Source organism: Brassica oleracea, chromosome C9, assembly GCF_000695525.1.
Source record: "Brassica oleracea var. oleracea cultivar TO1000 chromosome C9, BOL, whole genome shotgun sequence".
Lineage (NCBI taxonomy): Eukaryota > Viridiplantae > Streptophyta > Magnoliopsida > Brassicales > Brassicaceae > Brassica > Brassica oleracea.
In genome coordinates this window covers 54596425-54609618 of record NC_027756.1, presented here as the reverse complement: position 1 = coordinate 54609618, position 13194 = coordinate 54596425, and the positions used below count along the sequence as shown (strand labels likewise).

Genomic DNA, 13194 nt, shown 5'->3' with positions numbered 1-13194 from the left:
GTCCGGATATCCGGATCCGTAAGTTTTATTAATAACTATTTCAAAAATAGTAATATCTATATATAAAAACTAATTTTATTTAGTATATTTTCATTTTTATAATAGTATATGTAAATTGTATGTAAATTTTATAATATTATACATAGAAATAATTAAAAACATTATATGTTTTATTTTTAAATTATTTTTAATATTTTATATATATTATTATTATTATTTTATTTATTTTAAGGATCTAAATCCGGATCCGGATATCCGAGAACCCCAGATCCGGATAAGGATAATAAAATTATGGATTCGTCGGATAAGGATCCGGATCCGAATATCATAAAATTGCCCGGATATCCGATCTGTCCCAGGCCTACTTCCACCTAAATAAATAAAATAGTCAAAAATTAAATTAAAGCATAGAAAACTAATTTTTGAATAATATGAGTGGCAAAGTTGTAGTTGCTAAACACCAAGGGGATAAACACGAGGAGAAAAATCTTTTAAAAGTAAATGACCAAAGAGCGGGGGTGGGTCAGATCTAAACACTGAGCTCTGGATCACCACGTCGGCAACATATAGTGAGCGTTTACACGTGGATTTTAACAACACACCGCGTAGCTAATTGTTCAAGATTATTCATCATCCTTTGTTTTTGTTTCTCATTCTTTTTTCTTTTTTTACGCCACAATTTCCCTCTCTTTTTTTTGAGAACTAAAAAGCTAAAACCCCTTATAATTATTATTTTTCAACAAATGGAATGCAAAACGGTCGTATTGATCCAATAAAAATTAACTAAGTTTTAAAACTATTATAATATTCCACTCGACAGAAATTGATAGTATATTTTAATGTGTGAATTCCATAGAATTTACAAGTAGCCAATCCAGAATTTGCAAGGTACGGGTGGGAGCGAAATCCAGTGCATGTCATGTAATATTTGTTGACTTTCAACACGGTTCATCAGAAACGGACCACTTCCCCTGACTCTCTTAATCCCCTATTCTTTCCCTTTTTATTTATAAGATTTTGTTTTTTTTTTGTAACAAGCTTTCGATTAAAATGCGGAAAAGAAATATAAGTATGAGTTTTAGCTCATAAGTTTTTAAAAGTTTTCGACAAGCATAGAGTTAAAGAACCCTAGAAGATCCACAAACGAATCTTCAAAGAAAAGAAACAGAAATGTATAAGATTTTGTGTGATTTTCTTTTCTTATCACACATCAGGGAGAGAGAGATGCAAACCCCACATATATTTTTGACAAACTTGTCTGCGACTGTCATATAATAAGCTTGGTTCACTGTTATCTATCCTTTGTCCCGTTACTATTTCTATCATTTGTATTATCTATCCTTTGTCCCTTAACTATTTCTATCATTTGTATTATGTGCAAATATGCAAAGTACATATTATTTGTTTTATACACACTATCAAAATAAAAGATATTCAAAAAATCATGTTACAGATATTCTACTTCTAAAATTATGAAGTATGGTTTTGTTTTTGTTTTTGTTTTCCCTGGTACTGCATAACTGTAGTCTTTTATTCAGTAGGTAATTACTTTCTTTTTTTTCTTCTTCGTCAGCTAATACTTTCTTATATTGAAAGGAACGTTAGGTGTCTGGTGTCAACTAACTTAATATACATAACAACAAAACCTTCTCTAACTGTTTGCTTAGAGTATCACTAGTGATATCTAAACCATATAATACTAATATTTTATAATAATTTATTTTTCATTAAATTTAAATAAAATAATTCAGTTAGAATATCACATATGTAATGAGTTTCTCAATTTTGTATATATTTCAAATGAGATACTCATCTCACTTTTATACACTTTCTTCTCTTTTTTATTATTTTATTTATTTTATTGGAAATGTTTTTTTGAGAAATTTTCAATATGGATTCTCTTATGTCTTATTTTTCCTTTAAACAGCTATGATATATATATATATATATATATATATATATATAATGTATTTATTTATAAGATTGATGTTTTGATATCAATACATATTAATAAAAGCTAAACACATATTTTTATTTATTAATTTAAAATTTTAGTTTAATTTGTTTCTCAATAAAATTTTGCTATTTTAGTTTTAGATTTTCATTTATATTTTGATTACTAAAATTTAAAACAATAATTTTTGTATAAAATAAAAGTTAAAATATCAATTTTAAAAAATATGGAGGGAGTATGTCATAATCCAATAGGTGATTATATATTTTATGTGGACCAACACATTACTTCACTTACAACATCTCCAATAATATTTCATTTTGAGGGAATATGTTGAAAATGTAGGAATATTTTCTAACAGTGCACTATTTTGATGGAAAAAATAAATTTATATGGCATTTTCATTGGTTATTTTTATTCTCTCTCTCAAAATAAGATAAACTTAAAATGAGTTTGTATTTTACTCTAATGATTTTTTAATTTATTTCTCAAAAATATTTCAAGTATATTATATTATTACTAATTATTATTAATTCTAAAATTCCTTATTATTTTGTAAACTTACAGATTTTGCCCAAACAGAATTTTGTTTAAACTAAGTGTTCACTATATACAGATTTTAATTTCTAATATATATATATATATATATATATAATGATTATGCAAACTTATAATTGTATTATGGAAGTATTAATATTTTTTAAAGTATAAATCATAAACATTGAATTTTTAAATATGAAATAAAATATATAAAAGTTTAAAGACTAAATTATTAAAACAAAAATTTAGCACAAATAAGTTTACAAGTAGTGTTCCCTCAAATTTAAGGGAACATTATTCATAAACTATTTTTCTTGAAAAAGATGCATTGTTGAATAAATAATTTTACTATTTTATGTTTTGTTTCAAATTGAAGAATCATTCGAGATGGTTTACATACTATTCACAACTTCAGTTTAGTGATAGATTTTTTATTTATAAGTTGATCTATAAACTTTTTTATATCTAACAATATTCAGTATTTATGTTCTACATAATACAATTATAAGTTTATATATATCATTTTATATTCATTAGAAATTAAAATTTTATATATATAATTAAAATATAGTTAAAATATAAAAATGAGTTACTATGAATATTTTGATACAAAATATATTATTTAGACGCAAAAAGTACCATTTGTTGAAAAGGGGGAATCTAGTTAGTCAATTGACCATAAAAGCCAAAAATGATTTACTTATTTTGAGTTTGGGTGAAGAAAAAAAAAATGAGGAAGTCTTATTTCGTAAGCGTGACGAAATATTAGCGCAGTATTAATTATTAACAAAATTATATTTACAAAATGCTAAAATGATGCACATAATTCATCGATTTCTATATCTCAAAATAAAAATTTATCATCAATTATGTATAGCTTTCACTAACGATATTTATATTTAATTGATGCAAGTTACCCCTATAATTAAATTGTTTGAGATGCCTATTTTAAGTACCTCAAAAACTTTCGAAATACGAAGAAAAATATAGTATGCGTTAAGTTAAATCTACACTTTATTATTTTCTAATCTAATCGCGGAATGTGTCATTTTCACTAAAAGAAAAGAGATATTCGTATATTATTCAACTAAATAATTGTATAACCTTCTAGTATATTCAATCAAAATTAAATCTTATTTTAAATAAAAACTAGAGAAAAAAACAAAAAACCATACTCCAATCGTCCATTGACGATTTCACACCTTCTTTTCACACCACCTTATACATTAATTAAAATCTCTCCCTCTACGTCTTCTCCTCTTTTTCAAAGAAGCTTCTCTTCGTTTATAAGGAACCCCTAAAATTAATCTCATTCTCTCTAACGTCACAAAGACTTCGATCCCAATAATGGACCAACGTAACCCTTTCCACCACCACCACCACCACCACCATCAGCATCATCACTTGATCCAACAGCAACAGCTTCCTCCACCGCCACAGAGCACGACGGCGGCGATGGATCCCGGCGGAGGAGGTGAGAGAATCCCACAGTGGAGCTTAGAGGAAACAAAGGAGCTGTTGGGTATAAGAGAAGAGCTTGATCAGACTTTCATGGAGACCAAACGTAATAAGCTACTTTGGGAAGTCGTCGCCGCTAAAATGGCCGACAAGGGTTTTGCCCGGACCGCAGAACAGTGTAAGAGCAAGTGGAAGAACCTCGTCACTAGATACAAGGTTACCTTCCATCTATCTATCGATTAATGAATCTCTCTATAGATGCGCACTAACTATATATATACGTATATTGTTCTATATGAAATCAGGATTACAAGTATATGCATCACATTTATTTAGAGTCATGCTATATCATCATTCTCATATTATGATTAAGTGGATGAATTATTTCATTTGCGCTGATATTGACTAAGCTAATTTGAATATCGGAAAACCTAGTCTATATGTGTATGGTAGATTAACTATATTAAACACTTTAATGAATTAGTTTACCATAATATCTTTTTTTTTTGTTAAAGCAGTTTACCATAATATCTTAGGTTGTTTAGATATTATCCTGCCGTTAATTAATGGAAACAAGATAGAGATTAGACTTTAACGCGTTAATTTAACTGATCAATTTGCATGGTAATAATTGGTGTGTAAGTAACATATAGCTCGTGTTCACAAATTGCCACAAAAGAATTGCAGTTACCGTTATATAACGGTTTAAGTATTAATTAAGTATCGTTTTACTAATCACATGATAGTTGAATACGTCTAGATATGAACATAGTGGCGGATCCAGACCAACGACTAGACGGGAGCACATTAATAAATATATTCAATAATATAAATTTAATAAATAAATATATAATAAATATTATATATAAATTTAATCATTTATAAACTGTAACAAATAATAAACATATTTTTAACTTATGATTCTCTTATAAAAAGTTTCCATTTTGTTAAATACAAATGTTATTAAGCACAAGAATATAGTGTTGCAGAAAAAAATAATTAAAATAGATAGAAAAGTAGTCTTTAAGTTTATATATATATATATATATCAATATGATACATATAACTTGTTATGGTAATTGTATTATAAAGAAATGAACTCTAGAATATTAAATTTATTTTTATTGTTTGAATATCAGTTAGTTTTATTCGTTTGCTAGCAGCAATTGTGAATGGCTACAATTAAAATAGTGGACTTAAAATATGCTTCAGAAAATATTGAAATGTAAGATGAAAATATTAAAAAATAAGACAAATAAATAAAACAAAAAGTATGTTAACAAAAAAGATAAATTGTTGACAAAAAAGAAAAGAAAAAAAATTATATTAATAATAAAACAAAAATGAAAAGCTATTAATACCAATTAAGAATGATACGGTCCAATTAAGAATGATACGATAAAAGTGGACGTGTCAGAAAACCATTAATTGTATAGCGAGATAGTAAAAACTAAAAACAATACATACCATGAGTTTTGAACTCCGTGCAGCTGGGCTTAAGTGGGGACATCTTACCGATTACTCTACAAAATCCAACTTTTTCTTAATAGGGAGCACGTGCCCCGTTGCCATCAGTGTAGATCCTCCCATGTATGTACATACGTTGTACGTTTTAAGTGCAAGTCAATAAAACTAGCATAAATCATGATAGATGAACATATACGCGCGGATTAATAAATTGGTTAAGCTACATGGTCATATTAGCGTATGCTTATAGTCTCACATATATATACATGCATGAATAACATATATATGTATATATATATATATTTAATGTATGTACTACATATATAAAACATATTGGATATGAATGGGACAGGCGTGTGAAACTACTGAGCCAGAAGCTATTAGGCAGCAGTTCCCATACTACAACGAGATCCAATCGATTTTCACAGCGAGAATGCAAAGAGTGTTGTGGTCAGAAGCCACGGAAGCAAGCACTTCTTCGAAGAGAAAAAATCATCAGTTTTCATCTGACGAAGAAGAAGAGGAAGAGGCTGAAGAGCCAAATCAAAGCATCAACGAGGAATTAGTGGCTTTCGTCGAGACACAGGAGAAAGTGATTACTACTAGTACTTGTACTAATCCAAGAAAACGTGCGAAAAAAGGAAAAGGCATTACAGGTAGTACCAAAGCTGAAACCGCGGGTAGTACATTGAAAGAAATATTGGAGGACTTTATGAGGCAAACGGTGAAGATGGAGAAAGAATGGAGAGATGCATGGGAGATGAAGGAGAGAGAGAGGGAGAAGAGAGAGACAGAGTGGCGGAGGAGAATGTCGGAGCTAGAGGAGGAGAGATCAGCCACGGAGAGGAGGTGGATGGAAAGAGAGAATGAGAGACGGTTGAGAGAAGAAGCTAGGGCTCAGAAAAGAGATACTATCATTGATATTTTGCTTAGTAAGCTTAACAAAGATAAAAATGATGATCAACATCAAGGCTTCTAATCTTTTCTATTTTATTTTAGCTATTTTTTTTTTGGTGTAAAAAAAAGTGTTTTCACCTCTTTGCCGGGAACCCAAGCAATGTAAATAGTCTCTCCCAGCGCGAATCGAACCCGGGTTGCGGAAGTTACAGCCGCAACCCCTTCACCACCAGAGCTGACTCGTTCTGGTCATTTTAGCTAGTTCCTTAGTTAAATGTAAGTTTGTTTTATTTATGAATAATTGATAGTTGAAGACGACAACCTCGAAGCTGGGGCTGGATTTCGGTTAGATCCTCAAATTCATTTTCTCGTTTTTATTTTCAGTTTCCTTAATAATATACTCCCTCCGTTCCTAAATGATAGACTTTTTAGTATTTTCACACATATTAAAAAAACACATTAAACTACCACAATAAATATATCGTGTTCTACAATTTTCAATTTTCAATAATTTTTAACCAATAGTAATTCAATACAGTCAATTAATTTTCTTGAAGTTTACAATTTTATCATAGAAAAAAATACATCTTTCTGAAACAAATTTTTTTTCTAAATAGTCTATCATTAAGGAATGGAGGGAGTATAGTTTTAAATAAGCTGTTGGGAAAATCGAGTTTTGAAATAGTACTGCTTTTTCGAAAAGAAAAATTATTCTCTGATGCATATTAGCAGTAACTAACCTTAGTTTAAGGGAGGGAGAATTAAAACTTCATCTATAATAGATAACAAGTACAACAAGCATGCATGTGGTACTAATTATAAGTAAACTTGCTTAAATTTAACGATATTTTTGTGTTTTCTCTTCAATTTGATCAATTTGAGAATAAGTTTTTTACTTTTATCGGTTAAGCCCCTATATATATTCCAATTTGCTTTTGGAATACCTAATAAGACTATATAATTATCAAAAATATAAATGAAATTAGCATCTAACTAAAACCATTAGGGTATATAATTACTAGGCTATATGTATGCCTTCTTTATTCTTCTAATGAGAATGTCCATAACTATTTATCAGTTGCCAAACAAAAGTCTTTGCTCCAAAATTCCAATTCACATTTGTCCTTCATTACTTCACCGCGTTATTTACGATCATATATATATAATCTACTAGGCCGGTCCGCGTTTCGCGCGGAATTACTAAAATTAGTTATTGTATAAGTGTTTGGTTTATGCAGTAATTAATGTTGTAGTATGATTCAGATTAAAGTATTAAAAACTATGTCAATAACATTACCGTAGGTCTAAGCAGTAACTAATTAGTGTGTCATATTTCTTAAAAAAATACAACTGCTTTCCACATTATAACACAGGCTAGAATTTATTGCAAAATTGATGTTAATCAGCAACTGAGCGTATGAACTACCACGGGGTGGTTGTAAATTTGGTTTACCTTTGATTGGGTTGTGTTTGAATTTTTATTAGATGTTTAGTTGTTTTGGTATTGCATGCATTTTGTTTTATGTATAAAGTTATTATTTTTGTCCGTCTGAAGATTTGGTTAGTTTGTATCTATGAAACAATAAGTTGTAAGATGATTTTGGTAAAGATGATTTTGGTGTATAAGATCATTGTGGTTGAGATATTATAGTCATTCAGTTTGATTAATTGAAAGTTCACATGTTTTGTTTTGTATTTATCCTCCGAAGTTATTTGAATATGAAGATTTTTAAAATGTTATGTGTCCTCATGTACCTATTAAATTTGTCGATTGTTGGGGATTTTCAAATTTCTAACTATATTCTACATTTGTATTAATGTATTCCAAACTCTCTTTCATAGTATATGGACATCGTTCTATTTTTTGTCAATTAATTTAGTAAAATTTCATATACTCCCTAAATTAGGGGATAAACTACAATAAAATCGATATTCTAGAGAATCGGAGGCAACAAAGGTTCCAAACCTCTCTGACATCATCATATGTTAGTTCATGATGCAGCTATGCATTAAAACAATATTGTTATATTTTTTTATATTTTTTCAAAATCAATGTGTTAACCCCTATAAAATATTCAGTTTTTTGGTAAATGGTTAATATACTGAAACCTATAATCTTTAGTGTTGTTTTAAAATTTCTAACCACATTTTCTACATTTGTATTAATGTATTTAAATTTTTTTTTTCATGGTACATAACATTGTTCTATTTTTTTATCAATTAATTTAGTAAACCTTCGTATGTTCCCTAAATCAGTGGACAAACCACAATAAAATTGTTATACTAGAAAAACGGAGATAACAAAGATTCCAAACTTCTCATACCATCATCATATGTTAGTTCATGATACAATTATGCATTAAAAAATATTGTTATATTTTTTTGAATTTTTCTCAAAATCTATGTGTTAGTTTTTACAAAATATTTAGTTTTTTTGGTAAATGGTTAATATACTGAAGCCTATAATTTTTAGTGTTGATTTAAAATTTCTAACCACATTCTACATTTGTATTAATGTATTCTAAACTATCATTCATGGCATATGGGCAGCGTTCTATTTTTCTTTATCAATTAAGTTAGTAAAGCTTCGTATGCTCCCTAAATTAGTGGACAAACCACAGTAAAATCACTATTCTAGAGAGATGGACATAACAAAGGTTCAAAACCTCTCTGACAATTATCATATGTTAGTTCATGATACAACTATACATTAAAACAATATTGTCACATTTTTTTATTTTCTCAAAATCTATGTATTAACAACCCCTACAAAATATTCAGTTTCTTTGGTAAATGGTTAATATATTGAAACCTATAATCTTTAGTGTTGTTTTAAAATTTCTAACCACATTCTACATTTGTATTAATATATTCTAAACTCTCTTTCACGGTACATGATCATCGTTCTATTTTTTATCAATTAATTCAGTAAAATTTCATATGCTCCCTAAATCTGTGGACAAACTCAAATAAAATCGCTTTCCTAGAGAAACAGAATCAACAAAGGTTTCAAACTTCTTTGACCATCGTCATATGTTAGTTCCTGATACAAATATGCATTAAAAAAATATTGTCATATTTTTTGAGTTTTTCTCAAAATCTATGTGTTAACCCCTATAAAATAATCAGTTTTTTGATAAATAGTTAATATATTGAAGTCTATAATCTTTAGTGTTGGTTTAAAGTTTCTAACCACATTCTACATTTGTATTAATGTAATCTAAACTCTCTTTCACGGTACATAAGCATCGTTCTATTTTTTATCAATTAATTTAGTAAAACTTCATATGCTCCCAAAATTAGTGAACAAATCCCAATAAAATCGCTTTTCTAGAGAAATAGACACAATAAAAGTTTCAAACCTCTTTGACCATCATCATATGTTAGTTCATGATACAACTATTTATTAAAAAATATTTTCATATTTTTTGAGTTTTTCTCAAAATCTATATGTTAACCCCTACAAAATATTCACTTTTACTGTAAATTGTTAATATACTGAAGCCCATAATCTTTACTGTTGTTTTAAAATTTCTAACTACATTCTACATTTGTACTATTGTATTCTAAACTATCTTTCATGGTATATGGGTATCGTTCTATTTTTTAATCAATTAATTTAGTAAAACTTCATATGCTCTCTAAATTAGGGGATAAACTACAATAAAATCGCTATTCTAGAGAAACGGAGATAAAAAAAGGTTTCAAACCTCTCATACCATCATCATATGCTAGTTTATGATACAATTATGCATTAAAAAATATTGTTATACTTTTAAAAAATTTCTCAAAATCTATGTGTCCCCTATAAAATATTCAGTTTTTCAGTAAATGGTTAATATATTGAAGCCTATAATCTTTAGTGTTGTTTTAAATTTCTAAAAACATTATACATTTGTATTAATGTATTCTAAACTATCATTCATGGCACATGGGCATCGTTCTATTTTTTATATCAATTAACTTCGTAAAACTTCATATGCTCCCTAAATTAGTGGACAAACCAAAGTAAAATCGCTATTCTAAAGAGACGGAGATGACAAAGGTTCAAACCCTCTCTGACCATCATCAAATGTTAGTTCATGATAAAAATATACATTAAAACAATATTGTCATATTTTAAATTTTTCTCAAAATTTGTGTGTTAACCCCTACAAAATATTCAGTTTTTCGGTAAATAGTTAATATACCGACGCATATAATCGTTAGTGTTGTTTTAAAATTTCTAACCACATTCTACGTTTGCATTAATGTATTATAAACTCTATTTTATGGTACATGGGCATCGTTCTCATTTTTTAATCAATTAATTTAGTAAAACTTCATATGCTCTAAAACAATATTGCCATATTTTTGAGTTTTTTTTTTCAAAATCTATGTGTTAACCCCTCCAAAATATTCAGTTTTTTGGTAAATGGTTAATATACTGAAGCTTATAATCTTTAGTGTTAAAAAAATTCTAACCACATTATACATTTGTATTAATGTAATCTAAATTCTCTTTCATGGTACATGAACATCATTCCTTTTTTTCATCAATTAATTTAGTAAAACTTCATATGCTCACTAAATTAGTGGACAAACCCCAATAAAAACGCTTTTCTAGAGAAATAGAGACAGCAAAGGTTTCAAACCTCTCTGATCATCATCATATGTTAGTTAATCATACAACTATGCATTAAAACAATATTGTCATATTTTTGGAATTTTTCTCAAAATCTATGTGTTAACCCCTACAAAATTTCAGTTTTTCAGTAAATTGTCAATATACTGAAGCCCATAATCTTTAGTATTGTTTTAAAATTTCTAAATACATTCTGCATTTGTATTATTGTATTGTAAACTCTGTTTCATAATACATGGGCATCGTTCTATTTTTTATCATTTAATTTAGTAAAACTTCATATGCTCCATAAATTAAAGGATAAATTACAATAAAATCGTAATTCTAGAGAAACGAAGATAAAAAAAAGGTTCCAAACCTCTCATACCATCATCATATGCTAGTTCATGATACAATTATGCATTAAAAAATATTTTTATATTTTTGATTTTTTCTCAAAATCTATGTGTTAACTAACCCCTACAAAATATTCAGTTTTTCTCTAAATTGTTAATATACTGAAACCCATAATCTTTAGTGTTGTTTTAAAATTTCTAACTACATTCTACATTTGTATATTGTATTCTAAACTATCTTTCATGGTACATGTGTATCGTTCTCTTTTTTTATCAATTAATTTACTAAAACTTCATATGCTCCTTAAATTAAGGGATAAACTACAATAAAATCGTGATTCTAGATAAACGGAGATAAAAAAATGGTTTCAAACTTCTCATACCATCATCATATGCTAGTTCATGATACAATTATGCATTACAAAAAATTGTTATATTTTTAAAATTTTTCTCAAAATCTATGTGTTAACCTCTATAAAATATTCTGTTTTTCAGTAAATTGTTAATATAATGAAGCCTATAATCTTTAGTGTTGTTTTAAAATTTCTAACCACGTTCCACATTTGTATTAATGTATTCTAAACTATCATTCATGGCACATGTTCATCGTTCTATTTATTTTACCAATTAAGTTCGTAAAACTTCATGTGCTCCATAAATTAGTGCACAAACCACAGTAAAATCGCTATTCTAGAGAGACGGATTGTCAAAGGTTCAAAACCTCTCTGACCATCATCATATGTTAGTTCATGATAAAAATATACATTAAAACAATATTGTCATATATTTTGAATTTTTCTCAAAAGTTACGTATTGACCCCAACAAAATATTTAGTTTTTTTTGGTAAATAGTTAATATATTGAAGCCTATAATCTTTAGTGTTGTTTTAAAATTTCTAACCACATTCTACATTTTTTTATTGTATTCTAAACTATCATTCATGGCACATGGGCGTCGTTCTATTTTTTATCAATTAAGTTCGTACAACTTCATATGCTTCCTAAATTAGTGGACAAACCACTGTAAAATCGCTATTCTAGAGAGACGGAGATGAAAAAGGTTCAAAACCTCTCTGACCATCATCTTATGTTAGTTCATGATAAAAATATATACTAAAAAAATATTGTTTTATTTTTTGAATTTTTCTCTAAATTTATGTGTTAACCCCTACAAAATATTCAGTTTTTTGGTAAATAGTTAATATATTGAAGCCTATAATCTTTAGTGTTATTTTAAAATTTCTAACCATATTCTACATTTTTTTATTGTATTCTAAACTATCATTCATGGCACATGTTCATCGTTCTATTTATTTTACCAATTAAGTTCGTAAAACTTCATGTGCTCCATAAATTAGTGTCCAATAAAATCGCTTTTCTAGAGAAACTGAATCAACAAAGGTTTCAAACCTCTTTGACCATCATCATATGTGAGTTCATGATACAAATATGCATTAAAACAATATTGCCTTAGTTTTGAGTTGTTTTTCAAAATCTATGTGTTAACCCATACAAAATATTCAGTTTGTTAGTAAATGGTTAATATACTGAAGCCTATAATCTTTAGTGTTGTTTTAAAATTTCTAAACACATTCTACATTTGTATTAATGTAATCTAAATTCTCTTTCATAGTACATGAGCATCGTTTTTTTTATCAATTAATTTAGTAAAACTTCATATGCTCCCTATATTAGTGAACAAACCCCAACAAAATCTCTTTTCTAGAGAAATAGAGACAACAAAGGTTTAAAACCTCTTTGACCATCATCATATGTGAGTTCATGATAAAAATATGCATTAAAACAATATTGCCATATTTTTGAGTTTTTTTCAAAATCTATGTGTTAACCCCTACAAAATATCCAGTTTTTGGTAAATGGTTAATATACTGAAGCCTATAATTTTTAGTGTTGTTTTA

The 13194-nt window shown here is 27.9% G+C and overlaps 1 protein-coding gene across 1 annotated transcript; it reads left to right on the top strand.

Annotated features, from left to right (window-relative positions):
- Positions 1-3771: 3771 nt before the first annotated feature.
- LOC106316841 (trihelix transcription factor GT-3a-like) lies at positions 3772-6611 on the top strand. Its single transcript, XM_013754704.1, has 2 exons — positions 3772-4168; positions 5772-6611. Exons 1-2 carry the CDS (start codon positions 3842-3844, stop codon positions 6396-6398), a joined length of 954 nt encoding a protein of 317 aa, XP_013610158.1. The 5' UTR covers positions 3772-3841; the 3' UTR covers positions 6399-6611.
- Positions 6612-13194: the final 6583 nt, after the last annotated feature.

Coding starts and splice junctions, on each gene's coding strand:
- LOC106316841 (XM_013754704.1), top strand. CDS start 3,842: ATGGACCAACGTAACCCTTTCCACCACCACCACCACCACCACCATCAG. Junction 4,169..5,771: donor ACCTCGTCACTAGATACAAG/GTTACCTTCCAT, acceptor TGAATGGGACAG/GCGTGTGAAACTACTGAGCC.